General features: G+C 43.4%; 1 protein-coding gene across 4 annotated transcripts in view; it reads right to left on the reverse strand.

Moving 5' to 3' along the window:
• Window positions 1–23,025, reverse strand: part of SETD2 (SET domain containing 2, histone lysine methyltransferase) — an 86,400-nt gene that overhangs the window by 17,567 nt on the left and 45,808 nt on the right. For 3 of the 4 annotated variants that reach the window (XM_061586604.1, XM_061586605.1, XM_061586603.1), the window contains 2 exons: window positions 4,673–4,721; window positions 2,163–2,331 (listed from right to left, as the gene is read on the reverse strand). In XM_061586604.1, the coding sequence (XP_061442588.1) occupies window positions 2,163–2,331; window positions 4,673–4,721 (218 nt within the window). Of the gene's footprint in view, window positions 1–2,162; window positions 2,332–4,672; window positions 4,722–19,318; window positions 19,611–23,025 lie in introns of those variants that run through there. The other variant, XM_061586606.1, reaches the window with a different exon arrangement.

Below are 23,025 nucleotides of genomic sequence, written 5' to 3' on the forward strand. Positions count from 1 at the left end.
CGTGGTTGGTAAAATGAGTACCCGGCATACACTGGGGGATAAAGAAAGGCCGGGGAAGGAACTGGCAATCCCACCCCATATATACGGTCTGCCTTGTAAACGTCGCAAGACGTCACCCTAACAGTCGGAAACAACTCGCACTATAAGTGCGGGGACACCTTTACCTTTACCTTTAGTGCTTTTGTTTGACACCCTGGGCTCCTGTTGGGAGGAGGGGCAGGATATTAATAATACTAATATTAATGACAACAACAACAACATTGCTGGAGCAGCTCAGGGCTGGACCTCCCCCACCCCAGGACAACATGCAAACTGAATTTGTGATTTGGAAGAGTCTTACCTACTCTTACTCTTACCTACCTTACTCTTGTACAGGGCCTTCTCTGTGGCAGCTCCCCATTTGTTGAAGGCCCTCCCTGATGAGCTGCATCTGTCTCCCTCATTAACAACGTTCAGGAGGAGTTTAAACACATTCCTGTTCACCCAGGCATTTGCTGGGTGATGATTATCACATTATTCCTGGCAACCTTGAAATTAGTAGCTGTGAGGGTATGTCCTTAAATGTTTTAAGTGTGTTTTTATTTTTAATTGCATTGCTTTGCTACTTTGTTGTTGCCACCCTAGGATCCATTGGGAGGAAGGTAAGAATAGAAATGTAATAATAATAAAATGAGAGTTATAAAGAAGGCCGGGCTTTTAGTTGCTGAAATGAAGCAAAGTACAGGAGCAGGGACTTGGCATCTTCTACCTGCAATTTCATGTTTGTTTTTAATTCACTGCTACCTCCCTAACCCTTGTGGAGGACTAGGCAGAGGCAGGGCCAGATGACATTCTTCCCTCATCTCTGTGCTGCAGCCCAACCTGAGCCGAAGCCTCTTTTTCTCCTTGCCATACTCATCTCATTTCTCTTTCTCAACCTGAGAATAATTTCTCCGTCTTTTGCTACCAGGCATTTATTCCCAGCATCGACACAAGCAAGCCATGACCAATGCAAAAACAAAACCCAAACAAAACCCCTTTACAAATCACAAGTGCTTCATTTCAGCAGGAGAACAACTGTAAGGCCAAGGAAATGCTTGCTAAATGGTATTATTCGGAAAGCGTGCGAGGACGTTCGTAGTTGTTCGCTTCCTAACCAGTTCCACTTGCTCTGGATTTCTTTTAAGCTGTTGTCCATTTGTATCTCAACAGCGAGCGGAATGGCCCGATTTGTATTCTAGGTTTACAGACCCACATCAAGGGTAACGCCCCCACGCTATTCATAACTCTTGAAAAAAAGAGGGAGCCAGAGAGAGAGAAGTTGCTAATGCAAAGAATGCAATTAAGTGTTGAGAGAAATTGGGAGTTGAGGCAAAGTTAACTACTTGTGCCCAAGACTGTACATAAAACAAGATTCTAAACATGTACAGAATCAAGAATTCTGAGGTTTCCTTCCTTTTCAAAAGCAGATTTCTAGGCCTTAAAGGCTTGGAAAGACAAGTGTGAAACAAATGGGCAATGCCTAGTGAAATCTAAGCTTTGGGGGAGGATGGCACTGGAAAAGAGTAGGATTTTCAGGGCTTCTTTCAGATCTCCTTGACTGTTCTCATGATTAATGGAGTGAGTGGAGTAAGTTGTGCAAATAAGCTGACATCTATTTATACCCCCCCTCTCCCACTACCAGGTAAGAAAGGGCAGGTAAAAACAAAGAAAAACCCCAAGGCAAAACAGAGTAAGACTATTCTTGCCCTATGCACTGAGGTTCCCAAGATCAGGTCGAGTGCCATCATTACTTTCTTTTCCATACTCTTGACATTTAGTTTTGTAAGTTCATGAACTCACTCCCATCTCTGTGGTGGAGCAGCGGAGAAATGGCAACAATGATGGTTGGAAAATGTTGACATGTATAATTTGAAAAACCATAGCCTGGAACCATGGTTTCAGATTCTAGTTTGTTGGCTGACAACCAGAAATGGTTTGTCAAACCTGATATTGCACCAAACCATAGATAAACTTCATTTATCATGGTTTGGCATGATGTGAGAAGCGAGCCATTCTTCATGGTCTTTGGAGAAGGAACATAAGGCCTTTAACAGGGAGGCCTCTCTCTGTTTGGATATTATCACCTGACAAGAAGAATCCCAAGCACTTATCTGAAAATGATCAAGAAAAATACCACTTGCCTGTCATCTGATCGCTTGGTGCCTCGTTCATAGGCTGATGGTGGTGACAAAGAATCTCTGCGCTTTTTCTTTTCCTTGCTTTGACTTTGCCTTTCAGGGTCTCGTTCTCTGCTCAGGTTTTTTGGGGTAGCAGCTGGGTCTCGACCTGCTATCTCTCGCCCACGATCTGCTGTTGGAAATAGGCAGAAGTTGTTAGCATGGCTATGTCACCTGCTACAGACCTAAGATCTGCCCAGATAAGAGGGGGAGGGACAGGAGCAAGACAAATCCTTGTCCCTAAGATTTCCTAGTCCAGGCAGAAAAGTCATTTCTGCAGGGTACAATCCAGCCACAGTTAAGCACTTTTAAGCTCCACCGATTTCAGCACATGTTCAACTGTCTTGCTGAATGAATTTCATGCAGTATCAAATTGCATAACACTAAGTGGACTGTCCCCGCAGTATTTTTAATCTACAAAAGGTTTCACTTTTTTTAAAACAAAAAAACTCATAATGCAGTTCTTCACAATCTTTTAAAATTAGTGATTACCTATTTGAGAAAATGGCTGTGGTTCAGGCATCATGACAAACCACAACAAGCCTCAGGCTCGCCTTCTCCCTTCTCCTCCAGCACAGACTCAACTAGCTTGGAAGCTTTTGCTGCCATTCTTGAGTAACCTCAGCTTTCCATTTTGTCCGTGTGCCGTTCGTTTGAAGCTTGGTTGTTTCAAATACACCGTAGTTAAGTTTAACCACAGTTTGTCGGGAATGGATGAAATGAGAAACTATAGTTAAACCAAAACCAGATGCAAAAGCTTACGAACTCCTCACGTTTGCATTGGAGGAGGGGCAGAAGATGTAAGCAAGCCCATGGCTCACTGTGGCTTATTTCTGCCATAATAAACCACGGTTTTGCAGCCAGAGATCTATATTATATGGTATTTTGTTTTACCTCAACTTTGTTTCCCATCCTCCTGCCATCATTTAAGCTACAAAGCCTTGCTATGTGGTAAAACGGAAAGATATGAAACTGCAACAAATTGGAGATACACTTTCAGTGTTTCCAATTTTGGCCAAATAACAGACTGTGCAGAAAGTCTTTAAAGTATGCAAATAACTTGGGAGGGTCAAAACTTTGCGATGCCATTCGCTCCTTTCTTCTATCCCAAACATGTTAAAATCAGCATTTGTAAAACTGACAGCTCTCGTGGACTTGGAAGTAGCCCATTGTTTTCATGGGAGAAATGGTGGGGGGGAGGGGAAGGGGGAGAGATTGGAGGAGGGAGAGAGCAACCAATCCAAGGAGCACACAGAGCAGTTCTATGCATGGTTACTCAGAACTGAGTCTGACAAAAGTCAAGAGTATATTGTCCCATGTAAAGGATTCAGCAAAATGTTTTAACAATACCCTCACCACTGACTCTTGGAGCTGCTTCACATATAATAGTTTTCTTTCACAGGAAATGTGTGTGTGCGCGCGTGTAAAAATAGCATGCATATACTGTCATATGTGAAATGTGTCAAAGTATGCGTAGTGGAGTGATTAACAGACTGAGTTACAAAATCAGGAAGTCCCTGGTGCAAATGTCACCTCTGCGGTGAATTAACTAGGTGAGCCTTAGCCCTCTCTCCCCCTGAATCTGATCTGAAATATGCAGATAATACTGACCTACCTTACAAATGTTGTAGTAGGCATCACATCAAAACAATGTAATGTGCAGTATTTTAAACACTGTAAGCACTGTGTACACCTGATGGGGAGCTACACACCCTGGTAGGAAGATGCTCACTGTGAAGTAACCTTTCAAGTGACTCAGAAAAAAGGCAATTTTTTCCGCAGCTGCCAGGGAGCAAGTGCTGACTGAGCACCTTAGCTGGAGCCATGTTCCACCTCTGGTTCTGGGGAACGTTAAACATTCCCATCCCTGAAATATTCCCGTTAAACAAATAGGTGCCGTCTCTGTTGTCTTCCTCTTTCAACAAGCCTTTTAAGTAGAGACCTTATCCCAGTCCGCATCTGTGTTGGAATTTTTTTAAGATTTCTTTTTAAACATATAGATGTTTTTTAAAAAGATCTTTTGCTTTTAAGATGTTTTTAAGGATTTTTACATTATGTTTAAGATGTTTTGTTTTTAAGATGCTTTGTAGATGTTTTGAGTGTTCTGTCTTCTGTTTGCCACCCTGGGCTCCTTCTGGGAGGAATGGCACAATAAAATTTAATAATAAGAATAATGTTACAGCTGCCACCTCCACAAGACCCACTCCTTGTTGCTGTCAGCATCCTCCCCCTCCAGTCCCAGATCTGCCATGATCAAGCAAGGCTATGCTGTTTCAGCAGAGTCATGGGAATGGAGCAATGAAGAAAGAGAAGGAACATTCCTACAAGGTGATGGAGAGTTACTGAATCACTGAATCAGAGGACTTTTAAGCCTCCAAGGATTATGCTCTGATAGGGCTTTCAACTAGTGCAAGGTTTTTGCAGTCAATGGCCTTCCTCTCACCAAAGAAGAAAGGTCACCCATTAATACATACCACTGGTCTCCTTTTCTGCTTGACTCTTCTTTGGGATTCTATATACCTCCTGCAAAAATAAATCACAAGAACTAAGTCAGGTTCAGGCCAAGTTCATACACCTGGAAGATATCAGGAGGTCATACCACAATTACATAATTCCTTCCACTTGCAAACCTTGCCAGGATCATATCCTGAGCATTTCCTCAAAGATATTTGAAGACCTTGGCAGTATTCAAGTAATCTTTCAAACTACATCTTGGGAGAACTGTGAATGAATCAAGGGCTTGAGCAGGTGCCACTCTAGCCTCCTTCCTTCTCTCACTACAATTTGTCAGACTGGAATGGAAAACCATGGTTTGAGTCAAGAATTACTCCCCTTCCCCCTCACCCATCAGAGGAGGAAAGAGGGAGGGGAAAGAAGGTATGCCCATGCCTGTTCAAAATCTTCCAATGTATAGTCTGGAGCAGATATAGGGGGCTGTTTTCAGCCCGAGGGCTGCATTCCCTTCTGGGGAGGCCTCTAAAGCATCTTACTGTTTTTCTATCTCCTGATTGATTGATTGATTGATTGCACTTGTATACCGCCCCATAGCCGAAGCTCTCTGGGCGGTTCACAGCAACCAAAAACATTAAAGCAAATATACAATTCAAAACACGTATTTTAAAAACAATTTAAAACACAATTTAAAACGTTAAAACAATTTAAAACACATGCTAAAATGCCTGGGAGAAGAGATGTACCTGCTGGCCCAGAATTGGCAATTCACATGTTATAGTTGGGGTGCTGTTGCTGCAAAGTGGCATGCAAGACTCTGACACAACAGGTATAAGGGGGTAAATGGGGATCATCAGCTAGCAGGCCTTATTCGGCCAATGCTCTGCCTGTTGGCCATCAATGCCCTAGAACAGGTGTGGAAACCTGCAGTCCTCCAGTAGTTGTTGGACTCCAACTCTCATTTGCCCCCAGCCAGCATGATCAATTATGGAGTTGTAGTCAAGCAACATCTGGAGGGCCACTGGTTCCCCACCTATGCTCTAGAACAGCCTTTCCCAACTGGTGTGCCTCCAGATGTTGTTGGACCACAACTCCCATCAGCCTCAGCCATTGGAAATGGTGGCTGAGGACGATGGGAGTTGTGGTCCAACAACATCTGGAGGCACACTGGTTGGGAAAGGCTACACTAGAAGGAGACAGCTTTTCAGACCTCCATAATGCCAGGGTGGAGTGAAGTTCCCAGGTGTAAGGAAATTTTTCCCTAAAAATATATGCCCTGCACAACATGTTTTTAATCACTACTGCTGCCCCAACCACTATGGACTTTCAGCTCATTAACAGACCTGCTGAGCACAAAGAACTTTGTTAAAGAACTTTGAGCGCTTTCATCTGGAGCTAGCATCCATCCCTTTAACCTTAAGACTTCATGGATGTAACGGAAATGGACATAGGCATTGTCTAACTGGATCTGACTATCTAGTCCTAAATGTCTTGGAACCCAGGAAACGGAAAAGTTGTCTTCTGCCACATGAACTGGCCTGAACATTGTAGACATCTTCAGCGGCCTTGTCTTCCTGCCATCTAAAGTTGTACAAACGGTGACTGGAGGAAAGACCTTTCTGACTGTGGTACCCAGTTTGTGGAATGCCCTCCTCAGGAAGGCTCGCCTTGCCTGACTCCAACTCTGATGTCATTTTGGCACAAAGTAAAATCCTTTTTATTTGCTTTGGATTTTTAATCTGTAAATTTATTTTATTTAACAAAATGTATATACCGCTTGAATGTAAAGACCTCTAAATGGTTTACAAAAAACATTAAAATTATCAAGAAAACAGGTTAAAACAAGCAATTAAAAATGTATTTAAAACAATTAAAGCAGTTACTAACTAAAAATATGAAAACAGACCAACATCTATGTGTCTGCCTGCATAGGCTTGCCTAAACAAAAAAGTTTTAAGTAGGTGCCAAAAGGAACACAGCGAAGGCATCTGCCTGATGTCAATAGGCAAGGAGTTCCAGAGAATAGGTGCTGACACACTAAAAGAACTACTTCTTAGAAGGGCAGGATAAGTATTATGTGGCACCTGTAACAGTGCCTGTTCTGCAAAGCAAAGTGCTCAAGCAGGCACATATGAGGGAAGGTGGTCTCTTAAGTAAACTGGTCTCGAGCTGTTAAGGGCTTTATATACTAGTAGTAACACCTTGAACTTGGCCTTGTAACAAATTGGCAACCAGTTCAGATCTCTAATCAGAGGTATATGCTGACAGTGTCTCACTCCCACCAGCAATCTGGTTGCAGCATTCTACACTAATTGCAGCTTCTGGATCAGGTGCAAGGGAAACACCACACAGAGTGCATTGCAGTAATGTAGTCTTGAAACGTCTGAACTAGCGTGGCCAAGTGCTCCCGGTCCCAGTTGTCTCACCTAGCGCAGCCAATAAACAGCACTTCTAGCCACTGAGACTATCTGGGTCTCCAGTGACAGAACTGGACCTAGAAGCACCCCTAGACTGTGTACCTGCTCCTTCATGGGGAGAGCACCCATATCCAGGGCATGCCATTGACCAATTTCTTGAACATGGGAACCACTAACCCACAGTGCCTCAGTCTTGTCAGGATTCAAGATTAGCTTATTTTCCTTCATGCATCCTGCCACTGCACCCAGGGACCGTACAGCCTCTCCTGATTTGAATGTTATGGATAAGTAGAGCTGAGAGTCATCAACATACTGATGACACCTTGCCCTGAAACATGTAATGACTGCTCCTGGTGGCTTCATATAAATATTAAATAACATTGGGGATAAGATGGTACCCTGTGGCACCCCACAGCCTGAAAAACAATCACTCAACACCATTCTCTGGACTTGGTCCAGTAGGTAGGACTGGAACCACTGTAACACAGTGCCCCTAATTCCCATTCCACAGAGATGGTCCAGGAGGATACCACGGTCTACGGTACTGAAAGCTTCCAAGAGATCAAAGCAGGAGCAAGGTTGCACTCCTCCAGGTCTACTCTCTATAGAGATAAACCACCAGGGCAACCAAGGCTGACTCAGTCCCATGGTCAGGCCTAAACCCAGACTGGAACAGATCGACATAATCCGCGTCAACCAAGAATGCCTGCAACTACCCCCAACTACTCTCCCCAAGAAAGGGGTATTTGCGACTGATCAATAGCTATTCCAATCCAAGGGATCCAGGGCTGGTTTCTTTAGGAGTGCCCTCTCTTTAAAGGCCACTGGGACCATCCCTCATGCAGTGAAGTGTTAACCACACTTTGCACCCAACCAGTCAAGCCCCCTCTGCTAGATTTGCAAAGTCAGGAGGGACCAGTGTCAGGAGGGCAAGTGGTCACACATGTAGGTGCCAGCAACTTGTTCACATCAGCTGACTGCATAAGCTGAAACTGTTCCCCCAACAAATCACCGACTCTGGCATTGGGTACTTCATCTGAAACTGCAACAAGAGCAGAGTCAAGGCCACTCCGTAGCTGTGACTTTATCATCAAAACGTGTAGCCAGTTGGTCACAGCAGGTCCTCAAATGCTCCAGAGGTCCTCCCACATAGTGGGAGCCAGTAACCCCAAACAGTTTAAAATAATTCCACTTGTTGGCTACTACAGGATACAACGTAAGCTGTGGAGTGTGTCTTCTTCACAGGCCGCATTGCCACATAGTGTGCATGATTGTGTGCACTAATCAGTGTTCAGTTGGCTTCGGAGCAAGACTTGTGCTCTAGTTTTCATCCGGCTTGCTTCATAGCCCGAAGCTCCTCAAAATACTGAGGAGCCACCTGGGCTCCACAACACCGCAAAGGACGCCCGGAAGCGATTGTGTCAACTGCCGGTTTCATCTCGCCGATGAGGATTTCAACAGGATCGTCAGCTTTCTCTCCTGGAAAATCCCGCAGAGCATTCAGAAACACATCAAATTCCATTAGTCTCAGAGGGCAGGCCACCCTTACATGAGCTAAATGTATTGTTATTCATTCTGGTGAATTTTATGGTGAGTTTTTAATCAATTTATTTTGTAGTATTTTTAACTTCTTACAAGATCTGAACAGGGTGGTTTATAACAGATGCTATTGGAAGTCACTGATTCATAGGGGCGCCATAAGTCGTAATCGACTTGAAGGCATATAACAGCAACAACGTTCACCTTCTTGTTGTAACTCATCTTACTTGTTTTTATTTTTAAAAACTTTAATTAAAAAACACAGTTTGGCATTCCCTTTCCAGCTATGGCTAGCCAGATACCCCAAGAAGGCATCCATAACCTGATGGAGACCGCCATCCCTTTTTGTGCCTTCAGCATCTTGAAATCAGAGATACAAGAAAGTGAAGGTTTCTAGCCTTAGTTCCCATCTTTAACAGCCAGTAGCCATAGCCAAGCTCTCATTCTGCACATCTGTTCATTCATTTTAAAAGCTGTCTGGCCTGATGCACTTTGCTTCTCAAGCCCCTAACTTGAACGGCTTTAAAAGGGGGTGACAAATTTATGCAGGATGGCTATCAATGGCTACTAAGCACACTGGCTTTCTCCCTTCTACTATCAGAGGCATTTGCTAGGGAGCACAATAGGGAGAGTGCTGTTGCGCTCAGGTCCTGCTTGTGGGCTTCCCAGAGGCATCTGGCTGACCACTGTAAGGACAGGATGTTAGACTAGGTGGGTATCTGGTCTGATCAAGCACAGCTCATGTGTTCTTACAACCATCATCCTTTATTTTGGCAAGAATTTCGACGAACTGTGTATTGCATAACAACAAAGGCTCCATTTATTTACTCTGAATTTACTGCCAAGCAGCTTCCAGTCACCCCCTTTACACACAATTTATAATTTTACACATTTCTATGGTATCCCTTTATAAAAGCAAAAAAAAAAAAAAAAATCCATATACTGAATACTTTCTTCAACCCACTGATTGGCTGAATCACTTTTCTCTACTTCCCGCGTTCTAAGACTTCCCTTTTTGCAGCAGGGCAAACATTCTATTTGTGGCCTCATGAAAGGTTTATACAATGGCGTGATATATTTTGCCTTATTTTCATTTGTCTGTCTGCTCAGGATTCCGCTATCTCCAAAATTAGAGTCACTTACAAATTTGGCTCTCTATTTGCCACCAACTTTTGTTTTTAAAAAAGTGAGGAAGTTAAATACAGATTCTTGGTACTTCCCTCCATTGTGGAAGCAATGGTTCAAGTGTAGGTACCTCTCCAAGGTCTTCTGCAGTGACGACAAAGAATTCATTTAGCAGTTCTGCAATTTCTGTGTACCCTGTCATTCTTGACATTACCTAAGGGCCCCCTCTGCCTTTCTGGTTGTGTTTTTAGAGAATTAATTCATTTATTTAGAGGCAGAGATAGCTAATGTGGTGTCCTCCAGATTCCCAGTACCCCTTACCATTGCCCATTCTGCCTGGGGCGGATGGGAGTTGGAGTCCAGCGACATCTGGAGGACATCACATTGGCTCACCCTGATTTAGGGTATTTGTATACCACCCTTCATGAAGTCTTATCCTGGGACAGGCAATCCTCAAGGCCAAGAGATGGCCGTAGCTCAGTGGTACAGCATCTACCCAGCATGCAGAAGGTCCCTGGTTCAATCCCTGGCATCCCCAGGTAGCGCTGGAATGTCCCTCGTCTGAAAACCTGGAGAATCATTGCTGGTCAGTGTGGACAGCACTAAGCTAGATGGACCAATGGGCTGACTCGGTATAAGGCAACTTCCTAATTTCCTTCTTGGTTCCCCCATCACAGCTCACATTTAGTTGGCTTCCCATTTACTTTGTGCAACTTTTAATTTTTTTATTTTGACTAATGCTTTTAGAGGAACTCTTTTTTCCTCATACAGACTTCTTGGTTTTTTAAGCTGTATAGGCAGACTTTTGGATTGCTTGTGCCTCTTCCAATTGGTGGCATACACCTTAGCAGACTTGATTACAGTTGTTTTAAATAAATACCAACCTTCCTAGAATCATAGAGTGGGAAGGGGCCTATAAGGCCATCTAGTCCAACCCCTTGCTCAATGCAAGAATCCAACTTAAAGCATCCTCAACAGGTGGCTTTCTTGAATGCCTCCAGTGTCAGAGAGCTCACCACCTCCCTAGGTCATTGGTTCCATTGTCATACCACCCTAACACTTAGGAAGTTTTTCCTGATGTTCAATCGAAATCTGCCTTCCTGGAACTTGAGCACATTATTCTGTGTCCTGCACTCTGTGACGATCAAGAAGAGATCCTGGCCCTAAACAGAACTGACAACATACTACCACCACATACTCGTGTTTCTTTTGGGTCCTGTTTAATTAATCTCCTTATTTTTGACAGATTCCCCTTATGGAAATTAAATATATCCGTGTTAGATTTTCTGGACAATTTCCCACTCACTCGTATGGAATCTGAGGTCCTTCAGCTCTTATGTGGGGCTTGAAGGCTAGAGGAATGTTTGGTTCACCCTCCCTCACTTCTGAAAAGATGACACCCTGGGCCATTTCACCAAGGTGGTTCTTTAAATAAAAAATCCTACTGTTTCAGCAAAGAAACTGCTTTTTGAGAAAAACAAACCTAAAGCCAACTTGGGCTCAAAGAATTAGTGCCGCTGTTCTTTGGATCCCAGCCTTTGCCCTCTTGACATTCACCTGGTTTGAGGTTACTTCAAATGACCCATAGAGCTAGGATGCTGATCAACTGACTGTGAAATATAGTTAAACATTCCATGAAGTCCTTGTGTAAGTAGTAGCCTACTACGTATTTATTTGCATCATGGGGACATCTGACAGCAACAGAAAAGAGCAAACAGCAAATGTGTTGCCCCGCCCCCCAAGTTGCTAGACCTTGGCTCCCAGGAGCCTCAGCCAGCATCCCCAGTGGTTAGGGGTCATGGCAGTTGTGGGCATCATGTTGGCCACCCTGGGCAAAGAGTGAAGGTCCCTTATTTCCTCGACTGGCAAGAAAGACATTGCAGAGTCTCAATGTTTGACCTCAAGTTGCATCATTTTAGCATCTTCCGCAGTCTCTCTGTGGGAAGAAGTAAGAATTCAGGTGTCAGAACCAAGGGCGAGGCTATTTTCTGTGTGGCTTCACTGCAGTTAACTGCTCTCCTGTGTCCTTCAGGCTTCACTATGCACAGCTATGCTCTGCAACCTCATCCATCAAGTGGCCTTTTCGCTACCTTCTACAGTACCATTCAACAACCAGGTGCCCGCCAGACATTGCTGGACTGCAGTTCCCATTATCCCTGACCAGTAGCCATGTTGGCCAGGGCTGATGGGAGCTGGAGTCCAACAACATTTAGGGGGCCACAGGTTCCTCACCCCTCATTTACCGCTAGGTGCACAACTTGTAATGAACGTGAACGAAGCCTTGGACTCTCACGCTCCACCCTCCCCACATGTCTGAAAGAAGGATTTCTCCAGTATTTATTATCATTATTACTTATCAGATTTATATCCTGCACTTTCCTCCAAGGATTCCAATAGTTTCACTGGATCTCAGCTTATCATTCTGTGTGAACCAGGGAATCACAATTTATCATAGACACCGATTTCACAAGTCAACTTCAAACTATAAGTAAAGAAAGTGGCTTGTTTAACCAACCAGACTCTAAAATTGCAATCCCTGGTTCACACACAAGAAGCCAACATTTTGAGAAACAGGACGTAAACACTGACAAAATCCATCTTCTGGTGGCACAGGAGGATGGGGGGGAGGTGAATACATGAGTCAGAGGCTTTTTCCAACTCGTGCACATATCGTTAAGCCATGGTTGTCTGAGATGAATGCAGCCAGAGGTTGCTGCAGTTAGCAAAATTAAATGCTTTAAATACTTGGCTGATTATTGAACAAGTTTTTTTTAATTTGTCAAGGAAAACCAGCCCTAGTCACTCATCATTATACTTTCTACTGTAGCTGTCATAATGATTTCTTGTTGCTTCTCAAGATTACCATCACAGTTTTGGTCAAGGGGGAATAGCATACGTGAGTTATATTATATAGTTTTCTTCTCTTGGAATTTCTACCTATAGAAGTCCCTTGGAGGAGTTTCTATCATTATTTCTAAATTTATTTCACTCTGCACCTTTCCCTCTGCAATAAGCAATACCACTTTCACTGCAGGCTACTCTGTAATTTCTACAAATTATATATCCAGGGATTACTGTCTCCCATTAACTGCTAGTTAGATTTCTGATATGACCACTGTTCAGTTCCATTTTAAAGCCCAGCACTTTCAACAGTGCTATTGTATGCATGTCTACTCAGAAATAAATCACACTGAGTTTGACAGAGCAGGTAAAATGTGTAGGACTGCAGCCTAATTCACCAGTCTTGACTTTCAAGCTTCCAGTATTTGCTTCTCTATTTCATTGCCCTTTGAACAACCTTTTGTGGCCCTTTGACAATTTGGACTTTCAACATGCTGCTCAATCACAGTATAGCCAGCAGCCACTTTAATAATTCTGAATTGTCACACACTACATTTTAGGTACACAGATGTGTAAACTGAGAAAGTCAGGACAGGAGAAGAGCATTGATATAGTGAGCATAACGGAGACCTGGTGGAATGGAGAAAACCAGTGGGATACGGTTATCCCTGGATATAAACTATATCGGAAGGACAGGGAAGGACGTATTGGTGGTGGAGTCGCTCTATACGTGAAAGAAGGCATTGAATCCAGCAAGCTCGAAACCCCAAAAGAGGCAGACTCCTCCACAGAATCGTTGTGGGTGGTGATACCGTGCCCCAGGAGGGACTTAATACTGGGAACGATCTATCGTCCCCCTGATCAAAATGCTCAGGGAGAACTTGAGATGAGATATGAAATTGAGGAAGCATCCAAACTAGGAAATGTGGTAGTAATGGGTGACTTCAACTACCCGGACATAGACTGGCCGCATATGTGTTCCAGTCATGACAAAGAAGCAAAGTTTCTAGATATTCTAAATGACTATTCCCTAGATCAGTTGGTCATGGAACCGACCAGAGGGACGGCAACCCTGGACTTAATCCTCAGTGGGGACCGGGACCTGGTGCGAGATGTAAGTGTTGTTGAACCGATTGCGAGCAGTGACCACAGTGCTATTCAATTAAACATACATGTAACTGGCCAATTGCCACGAAAATCCAACACAGTCACATTTGACTTCAAAAGAGGAAACTTCACAAAAATGAGGGGATTGGTAAAAAGAAAGCTGAAAAACAAAGTCCAGAGGGTCACATCACTCGAAAATGCTTGGAAGTTGTTTAAAAACACTATATTAGAAGCTCAACTGGAGTGCATACCGCAGATCAGAAAAGGTACCGCCAGGGCCAAGAAGATGCCAGCATGGTTAACGAGCAAAGTCAAGGAAGCTCTTAGAGGCAAAAAGTCTTCCTTCAGAAAATGGAAGTCTTGTCCGAATGAAGAAAATAAAAAAGAACACAAACTCTGACAAAAGAAATGCAAGAAGACAATAAGGGATGCTAAAAAAGAATTTGAGGAGCACATTGCTAAGAACATAAAAACCAACAACAAAAAATTCTATAAATACATTCAAAGCAGGAGACCATCTAGGGAGGCGATTGGACCCTTGGATGATAAGGGAGTCAAAGGTGTACTAAAGAACGATAAGGAGATTGCAGAGAAGCTAAATGAATTCTTTGCATCTGTCTTCACAGTGGAAGATATAGGGCAGATCCCTGAACCTGAACTAACATTTGCAGGAAGGGATTCTGAGGAACTAAGACAAATAGTGGTAACGAGAGAGGAAGTTCTAAGCTTAATGGACAATATAAAAACTGACAAATCACCGGGCCCGGATGGCATCCACCCGAGAGTTCTCAAAGAACTCAAAGGTGAAATTGCTGATCTGCTAACTAAAATATGTAACTTGTCCCTCGGGTCCTCCTCCGTGCCTGAGGACTGGAAAGTGGCAAATGTAACGCCAATCTTCAAAAAGGAATCCAGAGGGGATCCTGGAAATTACAGGCCAGTTAGCTTAACTTCTGTCCCTGGAAAACTGGTAGAAAGTATTATTAAAGCTAGATTAACTAAGCACATAGAAGAACAAGCCTTGCTGAAGCAGAGCCAGCATGGCTTCTGCAAGGGAAAGTCCTGTCTCAGTAACCTATTAGAATTCTTTGAGAGTGTCAACAAGCATATAGATAGAGGTGATCCAGTGGACATAGTGTACTTAGACTTTCAAAAAGCGTTTGACAAGGTACCTCACCAAAGGCTTCTGAGGAAGCTTAGCAGTCATGGAATAAGAGGAGAGGTCCTCTTGTGGATAAGGAATTGGTTAAGAAGCAGAAAGCAGAGAGTAGGAATAAACGGACAGTTCTCCCAATGGAGGGCTGTAGAAAGTGGAGTCCCTCAAGGATCGGTATTGGGACCTGTACTTTTCAACTTGTTCATTAATGACCTAGAATTAGGAGTGAGCAGTGAAGTGGCCAAGTTTGCTGACGACACTAAATTGTTCAGGGTTGTTAAAACAAAAAGGGATTGCGAAGAGCTCCAAAAAGATCTCTCCAAACTGAGTGAATGGGCGGAAAAATGGCAAATGCAATTCAATATAAGCAAGTGTAAAATTATGCATATTGGAGCAAAAAATCTGAATTTCGCATATACGCTCATGGGGTCTGAACTGGCGGTGACCGACCAGGAGAGAGACCTCGGGGTTGTGGTGGACAGCACGATGAAAATGTCGACCCAGTGTGCGGCAGCTGTGAAAAAGGCAAATTCCATGCTAGCAATAATTAGGAAAGGTATTGAAAATAAAACAGCCGATATCATAATGCCGTTGTATAAATCTATGGTGCGGCCGCATTTGGAATACTGTGTACAGTTCTGGTCGCCTCATCTCAGAAAGGATATTATAGAGTTGGAAAAGGTTCAGAAGAGGGCAACCAGAATGATCAAGGGGATGGAGCGACTCCCTTACGAGGAAAGGTTGCAGCATTTGGGGCTTTTTAGTTTAGAGAAAAGGCAGGTCAGAGGAGACATGATAGAAGTGTATAAAATTATGCATGGCATTGAGAAAGTGGATAGAGAAAAGTTCTTCTCCCTCTCTCATAATACTAGAACTCGTGGACATTCAAAGAAGCTGAATGTTGGAAGATTCAGGACAGACAAAAGGAAGTACTTCTTTACTCAGCGCATAGTTAAACTATGGAATTTGCTCCCACAAGATGCAGTAATGGCCACCAGCTTGGATGGCTTTAAAAGAAGATTAGACAAATTCATGGAGGACAGGGCTATCAATGGCTACTAGCCATGATGGCTGTGCTCTGCCACCCTAGTCAGAGGCAGCATGCTTCTGAAAACCAGTTGCCGGAAGCCTCAGGAGGGGAGAGTGTTCTTGCACTCGGGTCCTGCTTGCGGGCTTCCCCCAGGCACCTGGTTGGCCACTGTGAGAACAGGATGCTGGACTAGATGGGCCACTGGCCTGATCCAGCAGGCTCTTCTTATGTTCTTATGTTCTTATGTTTACGAGGATGAACAATGTCATGTGTGAACGGGCTCAAAGTAACTATGGCAGGAGGATCTGTTTGTAAGCTTATATTTATTCACCCTTAAAATGCTATCATATATAATAGTACACAGAACTTGCCAATTATATACTGTTATCTGCTCTGAGTTTTGGGTATGTGATAGACTATAAACCAGCATATGAAATTAAGTTACGACAGGAAAGCAAGTTAAAGTTCATATATGTATTGGAGACATTGCTCTGTCATTTTTCTGCTCTGTTCCACATCAAAAACAACTTACACCTCCTTAACATAAAGCACAACTACTAGCCAGTTGGGATGTAGGCCAATGGTAACTTGGTTTTATTTTTGGACATAGAATAATCTGTAATACATTTAATACAACAAAAGAACCATAAGCGAAATACCAAAACATTTTGGCATTACACATGAACTTTATTACGGAAATCTGAGTGCCTGCTTAAGCATTATTATAAGGAAAAAGAAAGACTCCAAATGCAGTCTGTCTCCAAATGTAGTCTGTCTCCAAGTTACATATGAGATTATTCTGTTTTCATAAGGGGCTTAAACAAAACATACAGAGAGGTCTAACCAATAAATTCCTTCTGCTTTGCTATTGTTGCTGCAAGGCCAAATAAAAAAATATATTCCTGCAGTAGAAATGAAGGTTAAGAAACTTTATTAAGTCTACTATCTGGGAATAAGCATAAAAGAAAGTGGGTACGAAAAATAAGGGGGGAATGTTATCCTTTGGCAAAATGAGAAAATGTCTCCCACTGTCCATGGTTGCTATCTGGGGAAAATGAAAAATCACTCTGAAAAATCAGAGTCATGCGTCCTCCACTGGCTTATAACTTCACCACAATGCAGGCTAGGTGAGTGTTTCTATTTCCCCTTCTCTAATGATCTTTTTCTCCAACATGCTTAGCATCCTCTTCCTAAGAGCGCTGGGAATTGGGGGGCATTTAGATTGCCATTAGCACAAAGCTTTGTGTTTTATTTATTTACCTACTTTGGCCTTCATGCTTTCTTAATTCTACTTTCCCCCTCACACCCACCTGCTCAACTGGTTTGCACCACAAGCTAAAAAAGAACTTATCTTTGGCACAAACAATACAAACAAAATGTTAGTACAAAAGGGCTACATGCTAGTTTTTAGTTTAAAGATAAACAGTAACACACAGTGCAAGGGTGAGTGCTAGAGGCAGAAAATCTAGTGAGACACACGAATATGGGAGAAGGAACTGGTCATTTGCCTTCACCAATCCAACCTGAAGCATCCCTTTGTCTTTGGAAGGCCGCTAACAGAATAGCCTATGGGATTCCCTCCTCATGTCTTTCAGTCTAGGCTGTTGCCTCTTTTCCTGTACATACTTTGCATCTTCAGATCTGTCCCACACCACCACCTAAAATAGCATGAAGCTATATAATCACCCAAGCTGCTTTGTTCCAACAGTAGTACCGAGCCATTTTTGTTATGTAAATTCTCCGCACACCCCTCTGTTCAGAACATTTTGAAGAGTTGAAATACTGAGATGAAACACTGAAGTGTTAAATCTCTAACAAAAGAGAACTGATTTTTTTTTTTTAAAGTTTCAACTCTTGTAAAGTTCTAGAAAAATTAGCAGCCATGAACGCCTCAAGCTCTACATAGGATTCACAAAAGCCTGCTGGACATATCCTCGCAGATGGAACTGCTAATGTTAAATGGCCCCACATCAGTCCAACATGAGCTAGTGGGGCAGATTCCACAGCAAAAGACGTTAGTGTTTGCAAGATAGCCCCGAAATGGGGCCCAGGCCACAATCACTTTTATGCCACACATATTCAAGTGACTATAAGGCAAACATGCAGCAACATGACCATAGCGCAGATTACAGCTCCAGAGATGTCCTCCTTGGCATGTGTTTAGTGCATCTTAGGGCATGCGCTATGTAGCAAATAGCTTAGCCAAGGATGGCCAACGTATGCTCTCACTTTTTCTTAACCATCACTATGCAGCACCCCACATGGGATGGAGCACAGTTAATAGCTGGGAGGTCTTGTTACATTGACTAACTGAAAGCAACTAAGTGGAGAGAAGGTTGTGAATGGTGCAAAGTAAAGGGACTAAGATTGGAAATGGGACAGAGAGAGAGAGCAAGAACTGGAGAAGCCATTACTCTCTGCAAACCTTTTTTTTAAACAAACCTACAAGCCCCAAGCAATTCCTAGACCAGTAACAGAGTTGGTATGTCAGCAGCATAGCCTAAATCCAATAAATTATCTTAAGAGGACTAGAATGCCATTTCTGTGTTCTTAGTCTGAACAGTAAGAAAGAAACTCCACCAAATGCTCCAAGGAAATTGCTGCTTCCTGTGAAGAAGTGGCAATTTCCAGGGATATTTTTTAACTAATCACTACCTCATGCACCCCTATCCAAATGCATGGACAACTGAGTGACTGCAAGGATACTATCCTAACATACACCCAGAGTATGAAACTAGCTTCAAGGAAGCATTATGCTGAAATAATCCAGGGCTAGCCTTATTCTGGCCACAGTGAAGTACTCCAAGATCTCACCAGAAAATAACAGAGCAACTAACCACCTAATGACTACCACACCACCTACATATTGATGAAAGTGGCCCTTGGTCTATATGCTGGATTGAAAACATCATTTCATGATCCATCCAAGTATTCTAGTGGAAGAGGTGAATACCTCCCACAATTTGTGGTCACGGAAGCCCACCAGCCCCTTCACCATTCAAATGTTGAGAGGTGGCCAGCAATGGAATCATTAGCCATCATACCTTAGAGATGTTGTGGTGTTTCCTATACTTTCATCTGTCCTTCCTGGGACACTTACCTGTTTCTCCTATGCCCAAAAGGACATTGGTCAAATTGCAGGTCTTCATGTTGGCTAAACAAAGTATATGTTGGTTTTTAGCTATTTCCTGTTGAATGGTTATTCCAGTCTGGAGTACATTTTCAGCACAGGGAGACACGTGCATCATTTCCTAAGTTGATGGGAAATGCCTGCAGAAACCCATGCTGAAAACGTATCCTTCTGGATTTGTGTGCTGTGTGTGGTTTCAGTGGATTGTGTGCTGCCTTGTTGATATTCATCCTGGATTCAAGCCCATAAAGGCCTTGAATGTCCAAGCCATGGCAGCTGTCTTTTGTGTGAAGAGGTATATATATAAAAAAAGGAATAGCTCACTCGATCCTTCCCCGCCAGGAATAGGGGTATTCTCCCAGAGCGACATCCATTGCCGGCAATGGACGCACCAAAATTACGTCGGCATCAATGAGTTAGCCACCTCTGTCCTCTCTTTTCCACCTATTATATTTCTCATGCATCATCCAGCTTCCCAACCATCTTCCTGTTTTCTTCACAGTACGCACGCTACGTTCTCTCCTTTCTTCAGGGTGGAGTTGAAAATGAAGTTGAGAAAAGGAGACGCATGGTCAGCTGGGGATGATGTTAACAAGCTCCTTGCTGCCCTGAGAAGCTGGATGGAAATGGTTGAAATTACTACAAGGGGGTCAGCATTAAGAGGTCGGGAAGGACATGGCTTTATGTTACAAGCTTTTCACACCCTCCCGCCCAATGCTTTCAAAGCACTACATAGATGACCAGCACTCCTAAGATGGGGTTGGAAGACTCTAAGACAATCAACATCAACTAATTTGGTCATGGAACAGGACAAAGGGGCTACATGTCTATCTCAGGGATGATGTGTGCCAACTATTTTCTTTCACTTGGTAAAAAGAATGCTGTTTGCCAGCATCTTCCATGAGATGAAATTCTCAAATGGCCAAGTCCAAAACACAACACTGGTAATATCCGACAGAAGCAGCTAACTCTTAGCACAATGATAAAGTGCAGGAGAGATTATATTCAGTGTTGTCATGTAGTAGCTCAAAACACAGGAATATAAGAAAGACTCTTGGTTTTATGAATACATTGAGTACAGATCACAGTATGGCAGATCGGAAACTCTGTCAGTTACATCCATATATCAATCACTAATATTTTAAACCATGTATTTACTTTCTCAATATTATATGATGTGATACACAACAGGATATAAAAAGGGCTTTAAAATATGTAACAGTGACTTTTAATAGATAATGATTCCATAGCTGACCACAGATTTGAGCAAACTGCTCTTGAGCAAGGACTATCCCAAAAGGAAGGGGTGGGGAGAGACAAAGAGAGAGAGAGAAAATATAGCTTTGCAAGAAAACTATTCTTTCATGCTAACCCCCACCAAGATTAAGCTTCATGAATCCTCAAACTAAGACACAGCTGAGACACAACTGAACAGCTCTTAGGATTTTCTTCTACTACTAGGTATGGGTTTTCCCTTCAATTCCCAGTGCAGGGCACAGAGTGACAAGTAGGTATGGGGATTACAAATCACACATACACAACCCTGAGTCTTGACAAACTAAACACTGTTTATACATCAAGCGGAAAAGTGTTTGTGACAAGAGAGAGAGCTACATGCTCGCAATGTCCTCTGCTTGGGTAAAAAGTGACATGTGCTGGGCTCACCTATACCCAGGAGCTCCCTGAACTGGTTTACAGCCATTCTATTTTAATCTGGGCTCAGAACACTGGTTTGGGGAGCTTCTGGGTACAGATAAACCAGTATTGTACTAGGCCATACCAAACAAAAAAAATGTATCTGGGCACAGAGAAGGACAAGATGTATGCAAGTCCAAGGCCGGCTCCCTTCTCTGGGTAGAAAAAACGCTCTCTCAAACAAAGCCTAAGCAAGTTGCCAATTCAAGATGCAATATACTCTGCACGGACTCTAGGCAGAAAGAACAAGATACACAACCTGATTTTTAAGCAATCTGACAGCTTTACATGTATTATTATTAATTATCCACTTGGTTAGTAGTTCTCTCATTCCACTGACAGAAACAAGGTTTTTAACCCCACACTCATTCTACATATACAGCTCAAGTTACTCTGAGAATCACAGACATTAGTTTGCTTTTTTTTAAAAAAGCTCTCTGTGTAGAATACCTCTCTCCTGATTTATTTGTTTCTACAAATACATGGACCAAATCGGTTCAAGCGCTTCTCGGGGGGGGGGGGGGTCGTCAGAGAAGCAACTGCATGTCTTCTCTGCATCTACCTTACTTGAAAAATAATCACTTCAACAATCCTTCAGATAAAGAGAAAAATAATTATGCCTAGTTTTAGAAGTGGGCCACTCTGACGTGTGCATAACACTGTTTAGTACTTTTCTTAGAAGCATCAATGAGCTGAATGTTTAGGAATGGGATGCCTGCCAATGCGGCCTCAGTCTCTTTCCTGCACAGTCTCTGGGCTCCAATGTAATTTGTCTTCCTCAGCCATAGGGTTCAGATGCTGGTACCACTGAATCTACCCACGTATCTCCTGAAATGGCTACTAAGGAGCAGAGCTGTGGAGTCGGTACGCCAGACCTTCGACTCCGACTCCTCTATTTTTCTACTGTCCGACTCCGACTCCTTCATAAATGGCAAATGTATATTAACTAGTAATAACAATTTTACTGTAGTAAAATGGTAGCACAAGGCATTTCATCACCACCACGTGAATCCAGAGCTTGGAAAAGTTACTTTTTTAAACTACAACTCCCATCAGCCCCAGGGATTGGGCTCGTGGGAGTTGTAGTTCAAAAAAGATGCACGTGGTGGTGATGAAATGCCTTGTGCTACCATTTTACTACAGTAAATTTGTTATTACTAGTTAATATACATTTGCCATTTATGAAGGAGTCGGAACATTTCTACCGACTCCGACTCCACCCAAAATTGCTCCCGACTCCACCTCCACAACTCCGACTCCACAGCCCTGCTAAGGAGAACGGAAGCAGCAAATTGGAGAAATCGCAATTCTGCCCTCGCTTAGCAGCTGATAGCCGGGGCCAGGGGGAGGATTGGTAGTTTGAATCTTTTGACATGTGAGAGGCAGCAGGTATGATCAGGTCTCACCGTCTCCTGCCACTCCCCCCCTTCCTCCTGCTAGGCCAGTGGTTCCCAAACTCCCCCCCCCTCCCGACCACTTGAAAACTGCTGATGCCCTTAATGGAGCACTTCATGATTTTTCTGCCTGTTGTAGCAATTGCAATGCAGTCTGCTAGATGCTGTATGATTTTAATTGTATTTTTATTGCTTCTATATTCCTTGTATGTTATTGTATTACAATTTGTAATACAATACAATAAAAGAAGCAATAAAAATACAATTAAAATCAATACGAATATTTAATGTGGACACGCCATGGAAAATGGAATGGCCTGCCTTCAAGTCGATCCCAACTTATGGCGACCCTATGAAGAGGGTTTTCATGGTAAGCGGTATTCAGAGGGGGTTTCCCATTGCCTCCCTCTGAGGCCAGTCCTCCCCCGCTGGCTAGGGCCTGCTCAGCTTGCCACAGCTGCACAAACCAGCCCTTGCCTTGTCTGCAACTGCCAGCTGGGGGGCAACTGGGCTCCTTGGGACTCTGCCGCTTGCCCACGGCTGCACAGATGGCGGGGCGTGTCACCCCTGAGCCATTCACTGTGGGGAGATCTTTAGCTGGCCCTTGACGCCCAGGAGACACGAGCGGGGATTGGAACTCACAGACTCTGGACTCCCAGCCAGGCTCTCCTCCCTACTGGGCTATACCAGCTACCTGGACATGCCATGGACCACCAGTGGTCCACAGACAACATTTTGAGAACCTCTGTAATAGGCTAACAAAGAAAGCAGCAAGACATCACACACAATGTCGGCAGCGTGACTATTTCCATGCTAACTACTCTTGCAACAGCAAAACAGGACCGCAGCATTTCTCAAAGGCCTCACAGCAGACAGCATGAGTTTTCAGGACAGGCAATAAATAGTTCACTTTTCTGCCACGTGGGCTCAAATTCCTATTGC

Source organism: Rhineura floridana, chromosome 10 (assembly GCF_030035675.1).
Source record: "Rhineura floridana isolate rRhiFlo1 chromosome 10, rRhiFlo1.hap2, whole genome shotgun sequence".
Taxonomy (NCBI): Eukaryota; Metazoa; Chordata; class Lepidosauria; order Squamata; family Rhineuridae; genus Rhineura; species Rhineura floridana.